At 54.2% G+C, this 17,953-nt stretch overlaps 1 protein-coding gene across 21 annotated transcripts in view; it reads right to left on the bottom strand.

Annotated features, from left to right (window-relative positions):
* Positions 1-188: 188 nt before the first annotated feature.
* The window catches only part of JADE2 (jade family PHD finger 2), a 53,327-nt gene continuing 35,562 nt past the window's right edge, over positions 189-17,953 (bottom strand). For 19 of the 21 annotated variants that reach the window (XM_047731456.1, XM_047731460.1, XM_047731469.1 and 16 more), the window contains 3 exons: positions 8,954-9,071; positions 6,210-6,338; positions 189-4,892 (listed from right to left, as the gene is read on the bottom strand). In XM_047731456.1, coding sequence (XP_047587412.1) covers positions 4,087-4,892; positions 6,210-6,338; positions 8,954-9,071 — 1,053 coding nt within the window. In that variant the 3' untranslated portion in view covers positions 189-4,086. The remainder of the gene's footprint in view (positions 4,893-6,209; positions 6,339-8,953; positions 9,072-17,953) is intronic. The other 2 variants (XM_047731473.1, XM_047731472.1) reach the window with 1 other exon arrangement.

Below are 17,953 nucleotides of genomic sequence, written 5' to 3'. Positions count from 1 at the left end.
GAACCTCCCTCACCCGAATCCCGGTGGATGCGGATAGTGAGGAGCAAACACTGCCCTTGAGCACGGCCCCAGATGCGGTCGGAGCATCACTACAGGACTCCTGAGCACTTGCTGGGTCACCAAGCCTCTGCTGGCTGTGGGGTGTGCACCCCTCGCCCCCTCGGTGCAACAGAGCCTCACACCAGCCGGCACAGAAAACATTGCTTTATTAACTGCGTTTGCCAACACACGAGGAGTGCAAAGGGCTCCTTGAGACACTGGCCCTGGTGGGAGCCCGGGTCCAGAGAGCCCCATGAGTGAGCAGGACAGGATGGGAGTGGGAGCTACGCAGCAGCGGCAACACGGAATCATGCAGGGCACGCGGGCACTGGCCGCGGCGAGGCGGCCATACATTCTATTGCTCGTTAAGGGGAGCGAACGTGGACAATGTACAAAAAGGAGAAATAGGTCTTTGCGTTAATGAAAAATACATTTTTTCTCTACAAAGGAATCTTTTCTAATACAAGAAAATAAATATTGCAACATAAGCCAAAAATAATTTAAAATTGCTCTTTTCAATATATTTTCAATATTTCTCTTGTATATTAACAAATGGCACATCACTTTCTTTGAAACAAGGACAGAAGGTGTCGCCTCCTGTGACATTCATATCATCCCCCCACCCCGAGTCGTTTGCGGAGCACAGAGTGTTTTGTGTGTCTGAGGGACAAGGTGGCAGGAAGTGCCTTAAAGAACAACCAAAAGTCCCAGACTCCAGCCCTGGCTCTTTGGCCAATGTGGCCAGCTGGGCCAGGGGTGTGGGAAGTGGCCTCCCCAAGGGCCTTGTGACAGGCATCCGGACCATTCTGCAGAGCTCTGGGCATGGGCAGAGGCTGGCCACATCTGGCCATGAGCAAGGAAATGCCAAGTCCGGCTGCTGCCAACGTCTGTTAGTAGCACACAGGTGATTCTCTAGAAATTGCCCCAGCCAGTCCCACAACGTGCCCATACATGACACACAAACACGCATGCACAAGGACACAGGAGATGTGCCCTGGCACAGACGCACACACCTATAGCCCGGCACCCACGTGTGGAAACCTCGGGGGCTTCTCGAAGGAAATCGAGACCCTCATATTACAAACGCTCACACACTGTCACAAAGTCAGAGAGCTCATTTAATAAAATAAAGCCTTCTACCTTTCTTCTCCTTAGCCACTTTAAAATACATTTATGATCCATAAAAATACTTTCCTTGCAACTTATCCTTTTCTCACTGTGAAAAGGGGGAAAGTGGAGCTGTGCAGCCTGGACTGGGAAAATGGGGAATGACAGAACGAGTAACAGAGCAGCTTCTCCCTCCCAGAAGAGGGCCAGTGAGTGGGGACAGTCAAGCATGGGCTCTGCCTCGGCCTATGGCCTGCAAAAGGCCTCCTGCTTTCTTCCCTGCTTCCGAGCTCAACACCAGGGGTGGCAAAGCTGTCCACACAGTGAGCAGTAGACCAGAGAGAGAGTGAAGGGGCTGTGGCTAATGGAGGAAATGACAGTGGTGGGGACCAGCATCCTTGACCTCTGCGTAGTCTTGCTGGGTGCCCTAAAGGTGGACAGCTGCCCGGCAAGAATAGCTCTAAGGCCTGGCCTGGGAGTGAAGCCCCTACTTCCCTCAGCAGCTGGCCGAACAGATAGATCCCTGTGCAGGACATGGCCCCAGGAAGAGTCCAGTCCAAAGTCAAAAGCCAACACAGAAGAAAATCAAGAGGCCAACCTGGGCAGAGGCCCCCCAAAGAGAGCTGGCTGCCCCCTGCCTGGCCTACCCAGACCAGACCCTGGCCAGCCACGCTGCATTCTCTGCCCAGTTCTCTCCTGCCCCCAGGGAGCCCAGATTCTGCCTTGGAACACATGAATGGGTGAGGGGGCAAGTGCTGAGTCTGCTGGGCCTGAGCCATTCCTGACACCCCACCCCCACCCCCGGCAGAGTTTGGTTGTTCTTTAAGCTCGTCCTCTGGCTTCCTGCGAGGTCAGACAGGGCAATCCAGTACAGACAAGACTGTGACCCAAAGCACGGGGAAGGAGGGCTGTTCAAAGGCAGTAAACAGAGAACAGGGATTGGAGCGCCGGTGCGGACACTGCACTGGCCGTGACTGCCAAGGAGGCAGGCCGACTCAACTCTACATGGTACCTTGTGCCACCCCAACGCCCAGAATCCTGGAAGCCCGTCCTGAATCCATTCCACCTGGACCAATTTGCCTGATCTTCTGAACGGAGTCCTATCTTTGCTTCCTATTTTGCTAAAATTCCCATGAAACTGAGTGTCGATGACAATGCCACTGTCGTACCTTGAAAGTTCCGGAGTCAGGGGTGGGTGGTCAAGCTGCTCCCCATCCCGCTGATTTGCAGGTTGTGTATCCGTGTCAGGGGAACCACATGGTAAAGACTTTTACCATGCTGGTTTTGTGGTCAGGATTCTTCGCCCCCTCTGTGAGTCTGAGTTCGGGAAAGCTCACGGTGGACCCAGCCCCGGACCTGAAATCCAATGCTAGGTCCCGCTTCCCAATTTGAACAGTTGAGCAGCAGCAGAACAGCATCCTTTTCCAAGAGCTCAGGCTCGTCTCCTTGGGTGTGTGCAGTGAACACATCTCTACACTTTGTTGCTAAAGAACTCCATTAAAAAAAAAAAAAGTCCAAGTGACAAGTTGTCAGGTCCAGGCTGTGCTGTGTTATGGTCAAAATATTCTTTGGCATCCATAGAATGATTCGACTGATTCACTGGACTTTTGCAAGGTTCTTGTTGGAGAAGTTCTAGCTTCACCAGTGGCGGAAGTGACCCAGGAGTAATTCATGAAAGAAAAAAAGCCATGTTTTCACTGAATTCCTTGTTTGTTTGTTCCCTGAGCTATCACCCTGGGGCCTCTCCACTGAAACTCTTCAGAGCAACTACCTGGGACCTAGAGGGTGGAACGGAAAAGGTGGCAGGCGGGTCGGTGGTGGGGAGGGAAGGCATAGCCAGGAGAGGGGGTCACGGCTCATAGGAATAGAGGAACCAGGAACATTCAGCAAGACTTGAACCCTATCCCAGGCCCCGGGATCCCACTGCTTGTTGGAAGGAGGAGTTTCCAAAAGGAAACTGAGGAAGAAGCTCGTCTCTTAGCTGGACTGGAAAATTTGAAAAGGCAAATGGTCTGGTCTGGTCAGGTCAGTTGTCTGGGAGTGACCAGACTTGGGCCGAGACTGGCCCCGAAGGAAGGAAGGAAGTTGGAGCCCCAGAGCAATTCTCTAAGTGGGGGAGTCTGAGCCCCACACCCCTGTCTGGGCACTGGCCCTCCCTTGCAGCCCTCCACCGGCACTGGCGGCTGGCTGTTTGGGAGTCCCCTGAGTAAATGGCACAGCTCAGGAAGAGTTCCAGGAACCCTTTCTCCGAGCCGCCGGGCTGGGCACTGGCAGGGGTGGAGCAGCAAGGGAGTGGAGGTCGCGGGGTGGGCGGGCAGGCCTCAGATGATGTGGGTTGATCAGGAACAGCTGTGGTTCCTCTGGAACCAGCGGGCCCTCTGCGCCCCCTCAGTGCTTTCTTGTATAAGCTCGTTGTGCTTGTGACAGTGAGTAGACTCTGGCTGGGTATCACTTATTAGACTTCCTCGGGGATCAGTGGAGTGCAGCAGGACCCCCCAAATGGACCCCAGTAGGATTTGGGGGCAAGGCGGGGCAGGCCCTGGGCTGGCCCATCTGCCATGAAATAATGCCCAAACGACGGTCTGTGTCACCCAGTGGCAGCGGGCTGGAGTCCTGGGCTCTTCCCCACCTTGCCTATATCTAGCCAGGAGCCCGGCGAGGCCGTGCGGGCCAGGGTGGGGCGCTGCCAAGGCAGGGACAGTGCCCAGGACCTGCGATGGTCCTTGCGGCCAGAGCCGTGGAAGGAATCCTACTGTCCTAGGCCAGCACAGAGGAAAGACAACAGTGTGGAATTCAAAACTCTATATTAAAAATAAAACCACAACAGAGTGGCAGTCTCAAGGGTCTGAGACACTCAGCAGAGATAGGAAATGGCAGTTGTGACTGGGCTGAGGCCTCATGGGAGGACCAGGGCAGGGCCCGGGATGGGGTAGGGGTGACTTAGGAGGCCAGTACCCCCATGCGGACCACCTCCTCAGCCCCTGCTTCCCGGGGAGCCTGCTGCACCCCACTGTCCTCAGCTTCCACATCTGAGTCGCTCATCTCCCCATCAGAGAAGTAGCCATCAGTCTCAGTGTCAAAGTGTAGGCTGACCTTGGGCCTCTCGGCCACAGCAGAGGGCGGTCCTGTCCCAGCATCAGGCCTGGCGCCTGGCGATCTCCGGGTTCCCTTGTTTTCGCGGGGCAGCCGGAGCCGGCCCAAGGGCTTGGGGCTCACTGGAGGGCCAGGCACTTGGACATTCGAGTCAGCAGCCATTGGGACTGCCTCGTCCGGGGTCTCGGGGGCCGGAGGGGGGCTCTCGGGGGCTGCTGGGATGGGACAGTCCCCAGCTGCAGGGCTAGATGGCAGGTGGGAAGGCGTTCGCCGTGTTGCTTTCCGGGCCACTGGCCCTTGCCCCCCCTTGCCGGAACCTGCATCCTGGCCCCAGGGCTTCTTGGGGGATTTGTCTGGAATCGTCCGTGAGCCAGGCCCATCCTGTGGTGGCTTCTTCTTGGCAGGCAGGCGGGTGCGGCCCCGGGCTTTCCTGGCAGGGTCCCCAGGGCGCAGTGATGGGTCCCGCATGAAGCTCAGCAGTGTCTCCTCGTCTTGCAGCAGCTCCTCTGACAGCAGCCCCGGAGCGGGGTCTTCACGGTGCCCGTGGTTCAGTGACCACTCACTCATGGCCATGTTCTCCGCCGTGATCTGTACTGACTGAGCCAGCCAGCTGTTGAAGAAGGTGCCATCGATGGGGAAAGAGGTGGACAGGCCTGGCCAAGGGGAAAGAGGAGGCAAGTGAGACGCTCGCAGGTGTGGGTCGTACCCTCTCTCAGGAAGCCCTCTCAGATCCTCCCCAGCAGGCCACCTGCCTCCCTCCCTCACTCTGTGCCAGACCACACTGAGCTGTCTGGATTTGCAGATCCCTCCCGCCAACACCACCGAAGAGGAGAGGCCACAGTATATACCCCTCTCCACCAGATCAACCTACTCCCAGAACTGGCTTCATGATTTGTGGTGCAGAATGCAAAGGGAAAATGCGGGCTCCCTGTTCAAAAATTATTAAGATATTTCAAGGCGACAACAGCAGAACATTAAGCCAAGCAAGAGCCCTTTGAGAATGCACAAATACACACCTGTGAAGCCAGCTCTGCCCACCACCCCCATCCCCAGGGAAGCAGGAGATGGAGGAATGAAGGGAAACGCCCTCAAGCCACCAGGGGGCGCTGGGTTTCATAAGAGCTCCTTCCAAAGCAGAGAAGCTGGATCAGTATGTCAGGCGTGAATAGGGTAGCCAAGTGCTTCTGGGTCGAAATTCCCTCTTGGGGGTCTGGGGCGGCAGGTGGTCCTGGGCCTTCCTTTTGATACCTAAGTGGTCCCCTTCTTGAGACTGATGGAAAGACAAGATGACCTGAGGCCTCCCTGCTGGAGGTGAGGTCTGGAAGATGCCATAGCCATCCCTAAAAAGTGTTCTGGGGAAGCATAGGACACCCCGGGAGACAGAGCCCAGAGCCGGGGGACATTCAAGAGCTGTTCTGCTTAATGCAGCTGCAGTAAGGAGTCTGTGAGTGTCGATGGGCTGGGCCAGTACCTGTGGCATCTCCTTTGGGTCTCTCTGGGTGGCTCCAGGAAGGCTCCCTGGTGCTGGAGGGAGGGCTCATTGGAGAAATTCCAGCAGAGTGGGACCAGGATGGAGAATTCTGTCAGACCCTCATCTCCCAGCATAGGGCTGCATTCTGGAAGGGCCTAGATGGCCTACCGGATCCCTTGAGGGCCTCCAGAAAAATCTGGCATCCAAGACTGGCAAGTAGAATGTGCGTGTGAGCGCCTGAGCCCCCGGCCTAGTCTTCAGGTCTACAAAAGGGGAATTTCTTGGGATGCCAGGCAGGACTCTGAGACCCTACCTGGTTTCCCTTATGGCTAAAAGGTGTGAGCCCCTGAGTATGGAAGGGCCTGGTTAGCCCTCTGGCCTTCCTACTTGGTGCAACAGAGGTGCTGGGAGATCCTGCTGGCCTTAGGTTGGGGGCTACAAATGGAGTGATGGTGTAAGCCTGGCCATGTCTGCCAGGCCAGTGTGGCCACTCACTCACCCAGCTGCCCCAGGACTGAGTCAGGCCCCGCTTTCACTTTCTCTTTCTTCTCAGGGCTGCCCTTTGGGCCCTCGCGGCCTTTCCTTTTCGAGTCGCTCTTCTTGCCCTTTGCTCTCCTCCCAGACCCCTCTGTGCCAGGGAAAGAAAGAGCAGGAGGGAAGTGGTTACCCGGAGCAGCTCAGTCAAAACCGTCCTAGGAGTCCTCGCTCACCTGAGCCTCACTCACCTTCCAGGTCACCTTGCCCTGCTGATGGGCCCCGGGCTCAGAGCCATGGGCGCCTAGGGTAAGTGGGGCTCCAGTGAGTCAGGGACAGCTGGTGGGAAAGAGAGGGGTCACTGCCTACTCCTGCCCTTGAGCAGCTTGGGGAGGGCCCAAGGACCACGAAGAGGGTGGAGGACACCCTGGAGGACCTGGAATTCAAGCTGACCTACAGGCCTATAGATGTGGAGGGAGTCCTGGTCAGTGCGGGAAGAAGTTGAACAGCCAGGACAGGCAGGAAGGCCAAGTTGAGTGGCCAGGACAGGGCCTTCAAGGCCAGGCCGAGGAGCCAGGCAAGATGGGGTGGAGGAACTAAGGAGTTGAGAGACATGGGTTCTAGTCAGGCCCTTGAGCAAGTCTCCTCCCTGGTTTCCTGATCTGCTCTTGAGGTCACTCAATAGATGGCAGACTAGGGGTGCACATCTGGCCCTCATATCCTTTTGATACCTGACCACACAGGTCTAGGGAGCCCCTGAGAATACTGGAACAGGGGAGGACATCTGTAGGGAGAGGCCCAGTTGCCAGAAATCTCCTAGCTTTTTAGCCAGAGGCTGGCGCGGTTTCCAGATAAAGCTTCACAATGAGGTTGAGGGATATGCAGTCTTCCCAGCTGTTGCTAATTGCCGGCGCAACATCTAGCTGGGCCTCAAAAGCCTCATCTCTGAGGTGGGACCTGTGCCGGCATAATTTGGAGACTTTGAAGCTTCCCTCGGGAAAGTCTGAGATCTTTGAGACCACAAGACTTTGCATTTCTGACCCCATCAACCCCCAAACCTCATTTGAGATATCGTCCTTTTGTCCCAGTGGCTGCTAGGCCAGCCTCCTTCCAGTTTCTCTAAAAAGGCAGGCTTTGGCTTCTAGGATTCCAAACCGTCCTGCCCTCCACCCGGTTCAGCTTACGGCATAAACGCCACTACTGTGGGAAGCCTTCTCCAGCCGTTTGGCCAGACAGGCCTCAACAATCTGCTGGTGGTAGCCATGTTCTGTCCCAGGGGCCGAATGTCAAAACCCCGGGGGCATCAGTCAGGTAGGGGCAAACCTGTCTCCCTCCAAATGGCCTGCTCTGAACAAAGGGCTGCTTGCTGCCGCCGCTCAGGTCTAGGAGCTATAAAAGTGCCCAGACTCAACACAGGGACAGGACCCTGGCTCTTGACCAGGTTTCTGGAACTAGAATCCTGTACCTGAGGCTACTACATGCCCTGCCACTTTCTGTCGCCCTGATGGTGGGGCTCTCCATCTGCAGCCAAATGCATGGCTGCAGTGAGATCCCAGGAAGCCTGATGTGTTTCCAGAATCACCACTGCTGTGAAGCCATCCCTGATACTCTGTCTCTGCACTGGTGCCAGCTGCAGCCCCTCGGGCACCACTCTCCTTTACCTTTCCAGATGAGAGGCTCCACAAGGACAGGGACTCTATCCATTCAGTCCATGGCAATGTGCCCCACGGTGCCCAGCACAGAGCCTGGCATACTGTCTACACTCAGTTCATGCTTGCTGCAAAAAATCAACAGATAAGAGGGAGCCTGGAAAGCTCGGGCTGCCAGGAAGCTGCCAGTCCTGGGGAAGCACAGTAAGGTCTGACCTCTGTGTGCACTCGACCCAGCCTGAACCAGGACTTGTATTTGGCAGGGTTAAGGTTTCTTAGGCCCGAGTGGGTCGTGATCCCAAAGGACATAGCAGGCAGCTTGGCTGGGGTGAGGACGGGGCAGTACCAGGAGTTTGCTCTGAGGGTGGCCCAGCAGCGGCAGCTCCTGGCTCAAAATCTCTCTCCACCTGGCTACATGTTTTCCAACATTAAAGAGCCCTTTTTTGAGTAAAGCATTGCCCTCCTTAAGATGCACACACTATGGGAAGGGCCCTGTGTCTGGCAGTATCCACACAACTGGCAAGTGGAATGTGGAAGAGACAGCAGCAATGTTGAAGCTTCTTTGGCCTTGATTTCCAGATCTGTTGAGCGCATGTCACAGCAACAGTTGAAGAAAATAAAGAAAAAACCCTGCTGGTACAGTGTCTAAATTCTATCAGATGAGGTCAGAGGGTAAGAACACACAGGTTCTCTTCCATCTCTGGAGCAGCTGCCTGATTCAGGATCCACACGGAGGCACACGGGTTCAGGGAAGCTCACTAGCTTCCGCCCATCCTGCCCCAACACCAGCCTACAGCCACTGTTGACATGCCGTCCACTCCAGAACCATGATGGCCCTGGAAGTACTTAGGTGTTCCCAGTGGACCAGAAAGCTCCCTGGCCCGAAGCCTACATTCCCAGCTCTGGCTCCTTGTCAGTCAACACACAAGAGGGCCCTGGGCAGTCCCATCTCGGTCTACTAGTTGGTTATGGACAGTCCATGTACGGGCCCGCAGCCCCGGGCTCCTTGTACATACCCCTGTACATGTACAGGCCCTGAACACACACCCTCCCTGGGCTGTGGCCCCCTGATAGTGTGCACACTGAGCAGGGGCTGGCAGATGGCACGGAAGGCACCCACCTCGACACAGGTCCTGTTCAATCAGTTTCATCTGCAGGTGGAATATCTGCTCCTGGAGTTTGCAGATGGCGTGCTTCGTCCTTTCGCGCCTCGTCACCATGTAGCACAGATTTCTAACCTGAGGAGACAAGAGAGAGGTTTGCCACTTTACTCACGGGTGGTCACCCCTGACCTCCCTGCTCTGGGGGGCCACCGCTGCCTACTCTGCCCAGGACATCTGGGAATCAGTTCCCAAGCCCCGAGTGTGTCCTCGGCCCTGAGCCACAGTTCTCTGGTCCAAAACACAGGTGGAGCGGAGCCTTGATCCTGTGGCCCCCACTGAGCCAGAGTCAGGAAGGGACGCAGGGAGATCATCTGGTGACTCCCCCATCTCCTCCTGGCCACCATTTCCTGGCCCAGTCTGCCAAGCTGCCCCTCAAGGCCTTTCCAGTGTGGCTGCCCTCTCCTATTTACACAGTGCCCCAAGGCTCACTGGGACCTGGCAAGGTCACCAGGTCCATCCCTCTGCCTCCTGTCCAAGGCCTCTTTTTCCAAGACATTCCTCAGCCATAAGTCCCATCACAAACCCAACTCCTGTCCTAGGACACAGAGCAGTGACACCTCCAGCAGAACAGCTTCTGACCCAGCAGGGTTCTGCTGTGGCCAAGCCATGTCCACTTGCTGCACTAGGACCCAAGCCAAGCTCACACCTGCTCTGGCCAAGGCCCCTAGTCCACATGGATATGTCCTCAGGAGGGAGGATAGGGGCCTCTCCGACTCCCTTCGGTCAGCTAGGAAGAGTGTTGAGTGCCTGGGAGACCAGTTTGCTTAGCTCATGGGACACAGACCCACTTCTGCAGCTGTTCTGAAAGCACCTGAAGCCTGGGCCATGTTGTTCCCTGTCCACCTGGCACCCTTCTCCAGCATGCCATCCCCTCATTGCTGCTCTCAGAATGGAGCGCACTTCTGGGGCCAAAACCAGGCCCCCTCCGTCAAGACATTTCCTTGTTCCAGCATCATGTTCAGCTCAGGGTGGAGCCTCAAAGCAGGGATAGCTGTCTAGAGGCTGTGAGCTGGAATTCTGGGTCCCACCAGGATAGTCTCTCTGTCTGTGGCTGGGTTCTGCCTTCAAAGCCGAGTTCAGGCTTCATGTCCTTGAGCTGCCTAGGGGTGACCTGTGGGTTCGAGAGTCCTTGCTTTTGTCATGACCTGCATTTCTTCTGGCCTGGGGGACAGCTGTGATCACACCCCTCTGCAGACATGGCATCCTCCCCTTTCTTCCTGAAGCTAGCAGTGGAAGAGATCCCAGAAATGCCAGGCTCTGCAGGAACTCCAAAGAGCACTCCATACTGCTAAGTGCACCTAGCCTAGACCCTGGACACAGGCCATCCATGGCCCATACCTCCCTAAGGGGCAGCCACCTGGCCCTGCCTAAGAGCCCTTGCTTCCTCTCAAATCCTGGACTTCCTCAGGACCTCCTCGTAGCCACATATCCCTGAACAACAGCTGTGGCTCTGGGAACTCAGGGCCCTGGGCTCAGCGGTGCACAGTGCCATTGGGGAGATCCCTTTCTTCTGAGGGCTTCCTGCCTAGCAGGGCAGAGAGATGTAGAGCAAGTATTGACAGGACAAGGCAACCCTGATCCAGACCTGGGGTTGTGAGAAGGCTTCTTGCACAAAGGGGAAGCCAGGCCAAGTGAGAGATGATCATGCACAAGGGCACACAAGGCCAGACAGGGGAGAGGCAGGGTGAGACCTTGTGGCTAGCGTGCCAGGCTTTACCCGACTGAACCAGGCTGAGGGGATCTGAGGAGGGACTTTGCTGGGGCTGGGGGGATGGGGTGTAAGTGTTGAGACCCTGGAGTCATCCTTCAGGACCTAGCTCCTCCTTACCTGCCCCCAGAGCCAGTCCATCAGCACGCCCCATTAGTCCCTAGTGAACCTCATTCCTATTAGCTCCCTCCACTTCTGGTCACCATATCAACTCCACCAGGACAGGCAGGCATCCTGACCTTCAGCTATCTCAGACCGTCTTCTTGAAATGTAAAATCCCCCTCCCCTTAACACCCCCACTGGTTTTCCTACCAGGATGAACAGTGCCCCTTGCCAAATTTTACGTTCACGTGGAATCTCAGATATGATCAGCTAAGATGAGGTCATACCGGATATGAATAAACCCTAAATCTAGTGACTGGTATTCCTATAAAAGGCCACGTGAAGACCATGTGAAGAAGTATAGAAAGCATGCCACGTGACAACATAGGGAGAGATGGAATCAGGGGTCTACAATTCAAGAAATGCTAAGCATTGCTGGGAATCAAAAGCCAGGAGAGAGGCCTGGAACAGATCCTCCCTCAGAGCCTCTAGACAGAATCAACCTTGACAACACCCTGATCCTGGACTTGGAGTCTTTAGAACTATAAGAAAACACATTTCTGTTAAGGCTTCAAGTTTGTAATGCTCTGTTATAGAAGGCCTAGGAAATGAACACAGCTTCCTATGACACTTAAGAAAAAAAAAAAAAAAATCAGAACCCAGTCCAAAGCCTTGCCCAATCTGACCTCCCCCAGGCACCTCACAGCCCATGTCCCACAGCCCTCCAGTCTTGTCCTTTCTGTGTCCAACCCCTTTCTTCCTTGGGGCCTTTGTATATATTTGAGGCTCTTTCCAAGGCTGGACCTTGTCCTTCAGGTCCTGGCTCAAATGTCACCTCCAAAAGACCTTCCTTGTCCACTGCATCCAAGCAAACCAACATTATTCTCCCTGTATCCTAGTCCGTTTTCCTCCTGGCAGTCGCACGGCCTAGTGTGCATGGGGACATTGGGGATGAAGAAAGGTAGACAGATTCATGGATACTTTGGAGGCCTGAAAACAAACCAGTCAACACGTTCAACCTAAAACAGATCAGTCAAGGTATGGCTTTAAAAAAATTTACCAAATATGTCATTCTCAAACTTTACTCTAACACTAACTTCTAAAGATGACCTGAGGCTCGGAACTGCAGATGTCCCTCTCAAAGAAACCAACACTTAAGAACTTCCTATTAAAATACAGACTTTTTTGGGTCTTTTATCTTTTACAAAAGGGTTTCTTAAGGCAAACCCAAATGAATTACCAGCATCAAGATCTCTTGGGTAGCTGGTTAAAAACACGGATTCCCAAGGCACCTGTGTGGCTCAGTTGGTTAAGTGTCTGCCTTCAGCTCAGGCTGTGATCCCAGGGTCCTGAGACTAAGTCCCACATCAGGATCCCAGCTACGCCAGGAGTCTGCTTCTCCCTCTGCTTCTGCCTGCAGCCTCCCCTGCTCGTGCTTTCTCTCTCTTTCTGTCAAGTGGATAAATAAAATATTAAAAGCAAAAACAAAAAAACCCCCACGGATTCCTAGTGGGGAGCCTGGGTGGCCTCAGTCATTTAAGTATCTGACTTGATCTCAGCTCAGGTGTTGGTCTTGGGGTTGTGAGTTCAAGCCCCGTGTTGGGTTCTACACTGGGTGTGCAGCATACTTATACAAACAAACAAACAAAAACCCACACAGATTCCCAGGCTTGGGAGAATAGCAAAGTCTCTGGGGGTTGGGTCCTCTAATACACATTTTATATAGCACTACCTAATCTGAAAATTACTACCCTCAGCCAAGCGCCTCCAAGTGAGCTGCACAGGCTACTGAGTTAGTTCATCACAGAATAGGAAAAAGACATTAAAATATCTACTGGTGTGAGTGTGTGTGTGTGTGTGTGTATGTGTGTGTATGTTTTTTTAAGATTTTATTTTTTTTTTAATTTTTTTTTTTTTAAAGATTTTATTTGACAGAGAGAGAGAAATCACAAGTAGGCAGAGAGGCAGGCAGAGAGAGAGGGGGGAGGAAGCAGGCTCCCCACGGAGCAGAGAGCCCAACCTGGGGCTCGATCCCAGGACCCCGGGATCATGACCCGAGCCGAAGGCAGAGGCTTTAACCCACTGAGCCACCCAGGCGCCCCAAGATTTTATTTTTAAGTGACCTCCATACCCAGCGTGGGGCTGAAACTCCCAACCCTGAGTCGCACACTCTACCGATGGAGCCAGCCAAGAGTCCCTACCAGAGTATTTCTGATCCTGTGAGAAATTCTGATTATGTCTGCTTCTTAATATACAGTGGTAGATATGAACGAGACATGAAAAAGTATAATATATTGTAGGTAAATACTGAGTTTTTCTCTTGATAAGGTACACTACACAATCAGTGATACCTGGAGGCTCTCGCTGTAGAAGACAGGAATACTTCTTCCTGTGAGAATCTCAACAATGCCTACACACTGGTCGGGATGGGACTCCCTGCTGCCCCCTCACCCTGGAATCACCAACTAATTCTCTAATTTCTCTCAAGACTGTTGGTTAAAAACAAACAAACGAACAAACAAACAAAAAAACCCGTTTGTTGGTTCCATACTTAATTTTACCGAATGGAGCATTCCTCTTCTGTGACGGCTTTTGGGGACCAAATATTGATACCGTAGAAGCTCATCCGACCTATCAAGTTCCTTACACTGTCATTACTGGTTTTTTTTTTTTTATTATAAACATAAAAAGTTCTCTTAGAAAAAAGTGGGAGTGAGGGGTGCTTAGGTGGCTCAATCTGGTTAAGTGTCTGATGTTAGATCAGGTTATCATCTCAGGGTCCTGGGATTGAGCCCCACATGGAGCTCCTTGATCAGCAGGGAGCCTGCTTCTCCCTTTCCCTCTCCCCATCCTCAGCTATTCTCCAACCCCCAAATAAATAAATAAAATCTTTAAAAAAAATCAGAGGGGTGCCTGGGTGGCTCAGTGGGTTAAAGCCTCTGCCTTAGGCTCAGGTCATGATCTCAGGGTCCTGGGATCGAGCCCTGCATTGGGCTCTCTGCTCAGCTGGGAGCCTCCTTCCCCCCCACCCCACCTGCCTCTCTGCCTACTTGTGGTCTCTGTCAAATAAATAAATAAAATCTTAAAAAAAAAATCAGAATGAAAAAAATCAATCAAGTAGCAAAGTCCCCCCAAACTAGGGATTGGTCATAAAAACAGCCTTTCTATTTTGATGAAATTGTTGCAGTTATCAGCAAATTTTACAGAGTGAACCTGAGTACGGGTGAGGAGAGGGGAGGGGCAGGGAAGGCTCCTGGCCAGTTATATTGAGCTAGACTAGACTAGTGCTGAGGCATCTGTGGAGACTAGGGAGGTTGTGGGGGAAGCAGGCTTGGACCTGGGTGTGCTGGGCATGAGATGCTGGAACCCAGAAGGGAGGTGTGGGCTGGACCAGCCTCCTGAGGGGGGAGCAGAGCCATGGAGCAGAGCACTGAGAAGTCCCCCCTGGGTGTGGTGAACTGATGATCCCTGGGGCCAAGGAGTATTCACAGGAAGCAGGAGAATAAGGGTATTAAGGGAAGATGTGGTCAGAGTATCTAAAAGAAACATATTTTAAGACCAAAGGTATGTCTGACAGTGGCTACCATGGCTGAGAATGCTGGAGGATGAGGATGGTGTAGAGGCCATGAGAAGATGGAAGGTGGAAGCTATTGGTGGCCTTGGTGGATAGTTATGGAATATGGTGGTGGCAGGAGCCTGGCCAGAGTGGGAAGCAAGGAAAGGAATTAAGAGCAGTGAGGGAAGACAGAAAAGGGAGGATGAGGATGGGGGTCCCAGGACTAGAGGGACAATGGGGAGGGAGGATGTGTTTTCAGAGATGGGAGAAGGTGAAACAGACTCAAATCCTGGAGACTGAGTGAGCCTAAAGAAAAGGACGACTCCTGTGCTGCAGGGTGCGCACTGTGGGAAGGGGGGATAAGGAGAAAGGGGAGAGAACCGACAGAGGGCTCCACGGGCCAAAAGTTGGAAGGCTGCTTCTTGTCTGAGGCACAGGAAGTGAGGTTGAGGGCTGAGAAGGGGGAGCCCGGAGTAAGATGAAATAGGGGTGCAGACGAGGAGTGTTTGGGCTGGGGAGCCCAGAACATCACAGAACAAGGCTGGCTGACACGAACCTCGGTGAGGCTTACCTGTTGCTCAGCACAATGGGATTGCTAATAGGTGGGCCTCTGCCAGGTATGTGGCCTTCACAGTGGCAAGGGCATGAGCAGCAAGCCAAATGGGGTGGGGCTAAAGAAAACGGGGGACAGCCAAGGGGGTGCTGCAGAACGGAGCAGGGAGACAGGAGGCTGTGGGCAAGTAGGGGGATTCGAGGTTGCAGGGTTACTGATGGGGCAGCGGGGTGAGGGGGTGACCAGGTTTCAGTGGTGAGGACATGAGTGGGTTGGCAATGTGCTAGAGATGGGCGATAGAGGGGTTGAGGGGCTATAGTTCTGGGGCACAAGGCAGGCTTTGGTGGGAGGCCAACGAGAACAAGTCCGGGTACTGAGGACAGAGGAGATGGGGTATGACTGACCTGACAAGGAAGTGGGTGGGTGGCGAGTGTGGGAGAGTAACAGAAGTGTGGCCTTGGGGAGATCCCACAGGTCTTTCCTCAGGGAGGGGGGCATGTGTCTGAGAGCTCTCCCCTCTTTCCCAAGCCAGGTCATGTTCTTAAGCAAACTCCTGGTAACCAGACCCAGAGCCACAGGCATGGAGCCCCATGCAGCCCAAGCCACTGGCATGGTTGCTAGGGGACACCAGGCGGCGTTGACAGGCTGCTCATCAGCGCTGCGATTTTTGTGTCAGCTGTGAATAACTCCGGGAGCCCACAGCGGCCGTGCCTTCCTGAGCAGCCTGCTGGGGCCACGGCCTGCGGCTGAGATTTTAGGAACACACATCTTCCAAGCCAACCATAAAATGGGACTTCAGGCTAGTGGCGGCCCTGGCTTCTGCTTCTCTCAGCAAAACCCCTGCCTGGCCCTGGGGGACACGGCGATCAGGGAGTATGCTCTGTGATTCCTCCCCAGGTCCTTGCACCGGGCCTGTGTGCTCAGTCCTCCACGGGGCTCCTCTCCAAGCAGCCCACTCTTCTAAGAGCCAGACAGCAACTATAACCATGGTGGACAGCAGAGGTCACTGTGCTCCCACCTTCGCTGTGACACCAAGGTCAGTTGGCTCCTTATTCCCATTTTACAGAAAGGAAACTGAAACTCAGAAGACACACAGCTGGGAAATGCCGGAACTGGATGCAAACCCAGGCTGCCCAAGGCTTCCGTCTCAACCCCAACCCTGGTCCCTGATGCACTGGCCCCCAAGCTGGCCTGGTGCCCAGTCAGAGGCTGGCTCCTTTCGGCCATTGGCAATGGGCCATGGCCAGGCCACCAACAGTCATGGGTCTCCACAAAAAGCGTCCCCCCCCCGTGGCAGAGCTCTCAGCCCTGCTCACTCACACAAGCCACCAATGCATGGCTGTGAAAGGCCCCAAGGCTAGACCCGGAGGGGTCAGTCTGGCAGTCTCTCCTTGGCCGGCCAAGACTGTGCACTCCCTCACTTTGTTCTCAGCTGGTGCCCGCCAGTTCAGCTCGGGGGTTGCTGGACAAGCATTTTGATGGGGGCCCTCCCAAGCCCTGAAAAGTCAGCCCTGCCCCCTCTTCCTGAAGGAAGAGTAAGCAGATTCACACCTGACTTTGGAGGGCTCTGTCCCTTTCCCAAAGGTGTCTGCATGGCAGCTCTGGTTGCCTGGGAACCTTCTGGCATCCTAGCCCTTGACCTTGGCTCCTGGCCACAGCTGTACCAGCTGACAGGTCCAGAGGTTGGGGGGATTGATAAAAGGATGCTTTTGGGGGCGCCTGGGTGGCTCAGTGGGTTAAAGCCTCTGCCTTCGGCTCAGGTCATGATCCCAGGGTCCTTGGATTGAGCCCCACATGGGGCTCTCTGCTCAGCAGGGAGCCTGCTTCCTCCTTTCTCTCTCTCTGCCTGTCTCTCTGCCTACTTGTGATCTCTGTCTGTCAAATAAATTAATAGAATCTTAAAAAAAAAAAAAAGGATGCTTTTGCTCAGGAAGTGTAGAGAACAGGAGGTTAAGGCAACAGCTCTCCTTACAACAAACCTCCCACCCCTCCCCCCAATTCAGGTCCAAATTCAAGTCATACCCTAGAAAACACACTTTCCTCAAAGGCTCCCTGTCATTCATCTTCCAGACCCTTCCAGACCCTTAGCTTTCTCATCTGCTCATTAGGGCCAGCAGGAATTACTTTGTCTCTTTTTCCAGGATGATGATTAAATAAGTTACCCGCCTCCTGGCTTCTCCTACACTGCCCAGCTGGAGCCAGACCGTGGGCTGACCAGTACAGACCCTAGGGAGGTCAGACCTGAGGGGTCATCTGGGAAACAGCAGGAGTAAAAGCAAGGTGTGAGCGCTGGAGCCCTGGAGGGTGCGGACTCAGGGGTGGCCCGAGGACAACTCTGGAGGCAGCCGTGGTCTCTGAAAGTACTCCATGTCCTCATATACTTGATGCCACTGCCACATGAGGCAGGACACTGGGCTGCTCAGGAAGTGGCGGCTACAATGTAGATGGCCTTGCCCTCTGGCCTGGCTGGAGCCAGGGACATCTGCTGTCCCCACTCTCCACCTGCCTTTTCTGCCAGGCCAGCTACCAGGCAGTAAGCCCCCTCCCAGGTCAGCGGGTCATTTCCCCTTGACTGGAGCTCCGGGGAGAGGATGAGGCTGATGGAGATAGGGCAAACTGGGCCCAGTTTCAGCATCTCCATCTCACGTTTTCCCCAATATAGCAGAACACCTGCCAAGTTGTTCTACCCATTTTATAGACTTGCCAACAGAGATGGACCTAAGATAAGCAGCTGCCTCAGGTCACACAAAGCCCCCTGAACGTGTCCACACAGGGCTGTCTCCTAACAAGACCTGGGGCAAGGATAGGCATGTGTCTCTGTGCCACACACGGAAGACACTGTGACATGGTCTCACGTGCTCTGGAACCCTCGGACTGAATGTCCCAAAGACGAGGGGCTGGAACAGCACCAGGATGGTTCAGAGACCATCCTGTTTCATCCTTGGGTTGCCTCCAACCTGGTGGTAGCACTGGAGGTAACACAGTGGGAAAGAAGAGTCGAGTTCGAGGGCTTCCCCAAAGAAGGTGGAAACTCCTCA

Source organism: Lutra lutra, chromosome 5, assembly GCF_902655055.1.
Source record: "Lutra lutra chromosome 5, mLutLut1.2, whole genome shotgun sequence".
NCBI lineage: Eukaryota > Metazoa > Chordata > Mammalia > Carnivora > Mustelidae > Lutra > Lutra lutra.
Note: the sequence above shows the minus strand (reverse complement) of the source record. Positions and strands in the feature narration are given on the sequence as shown.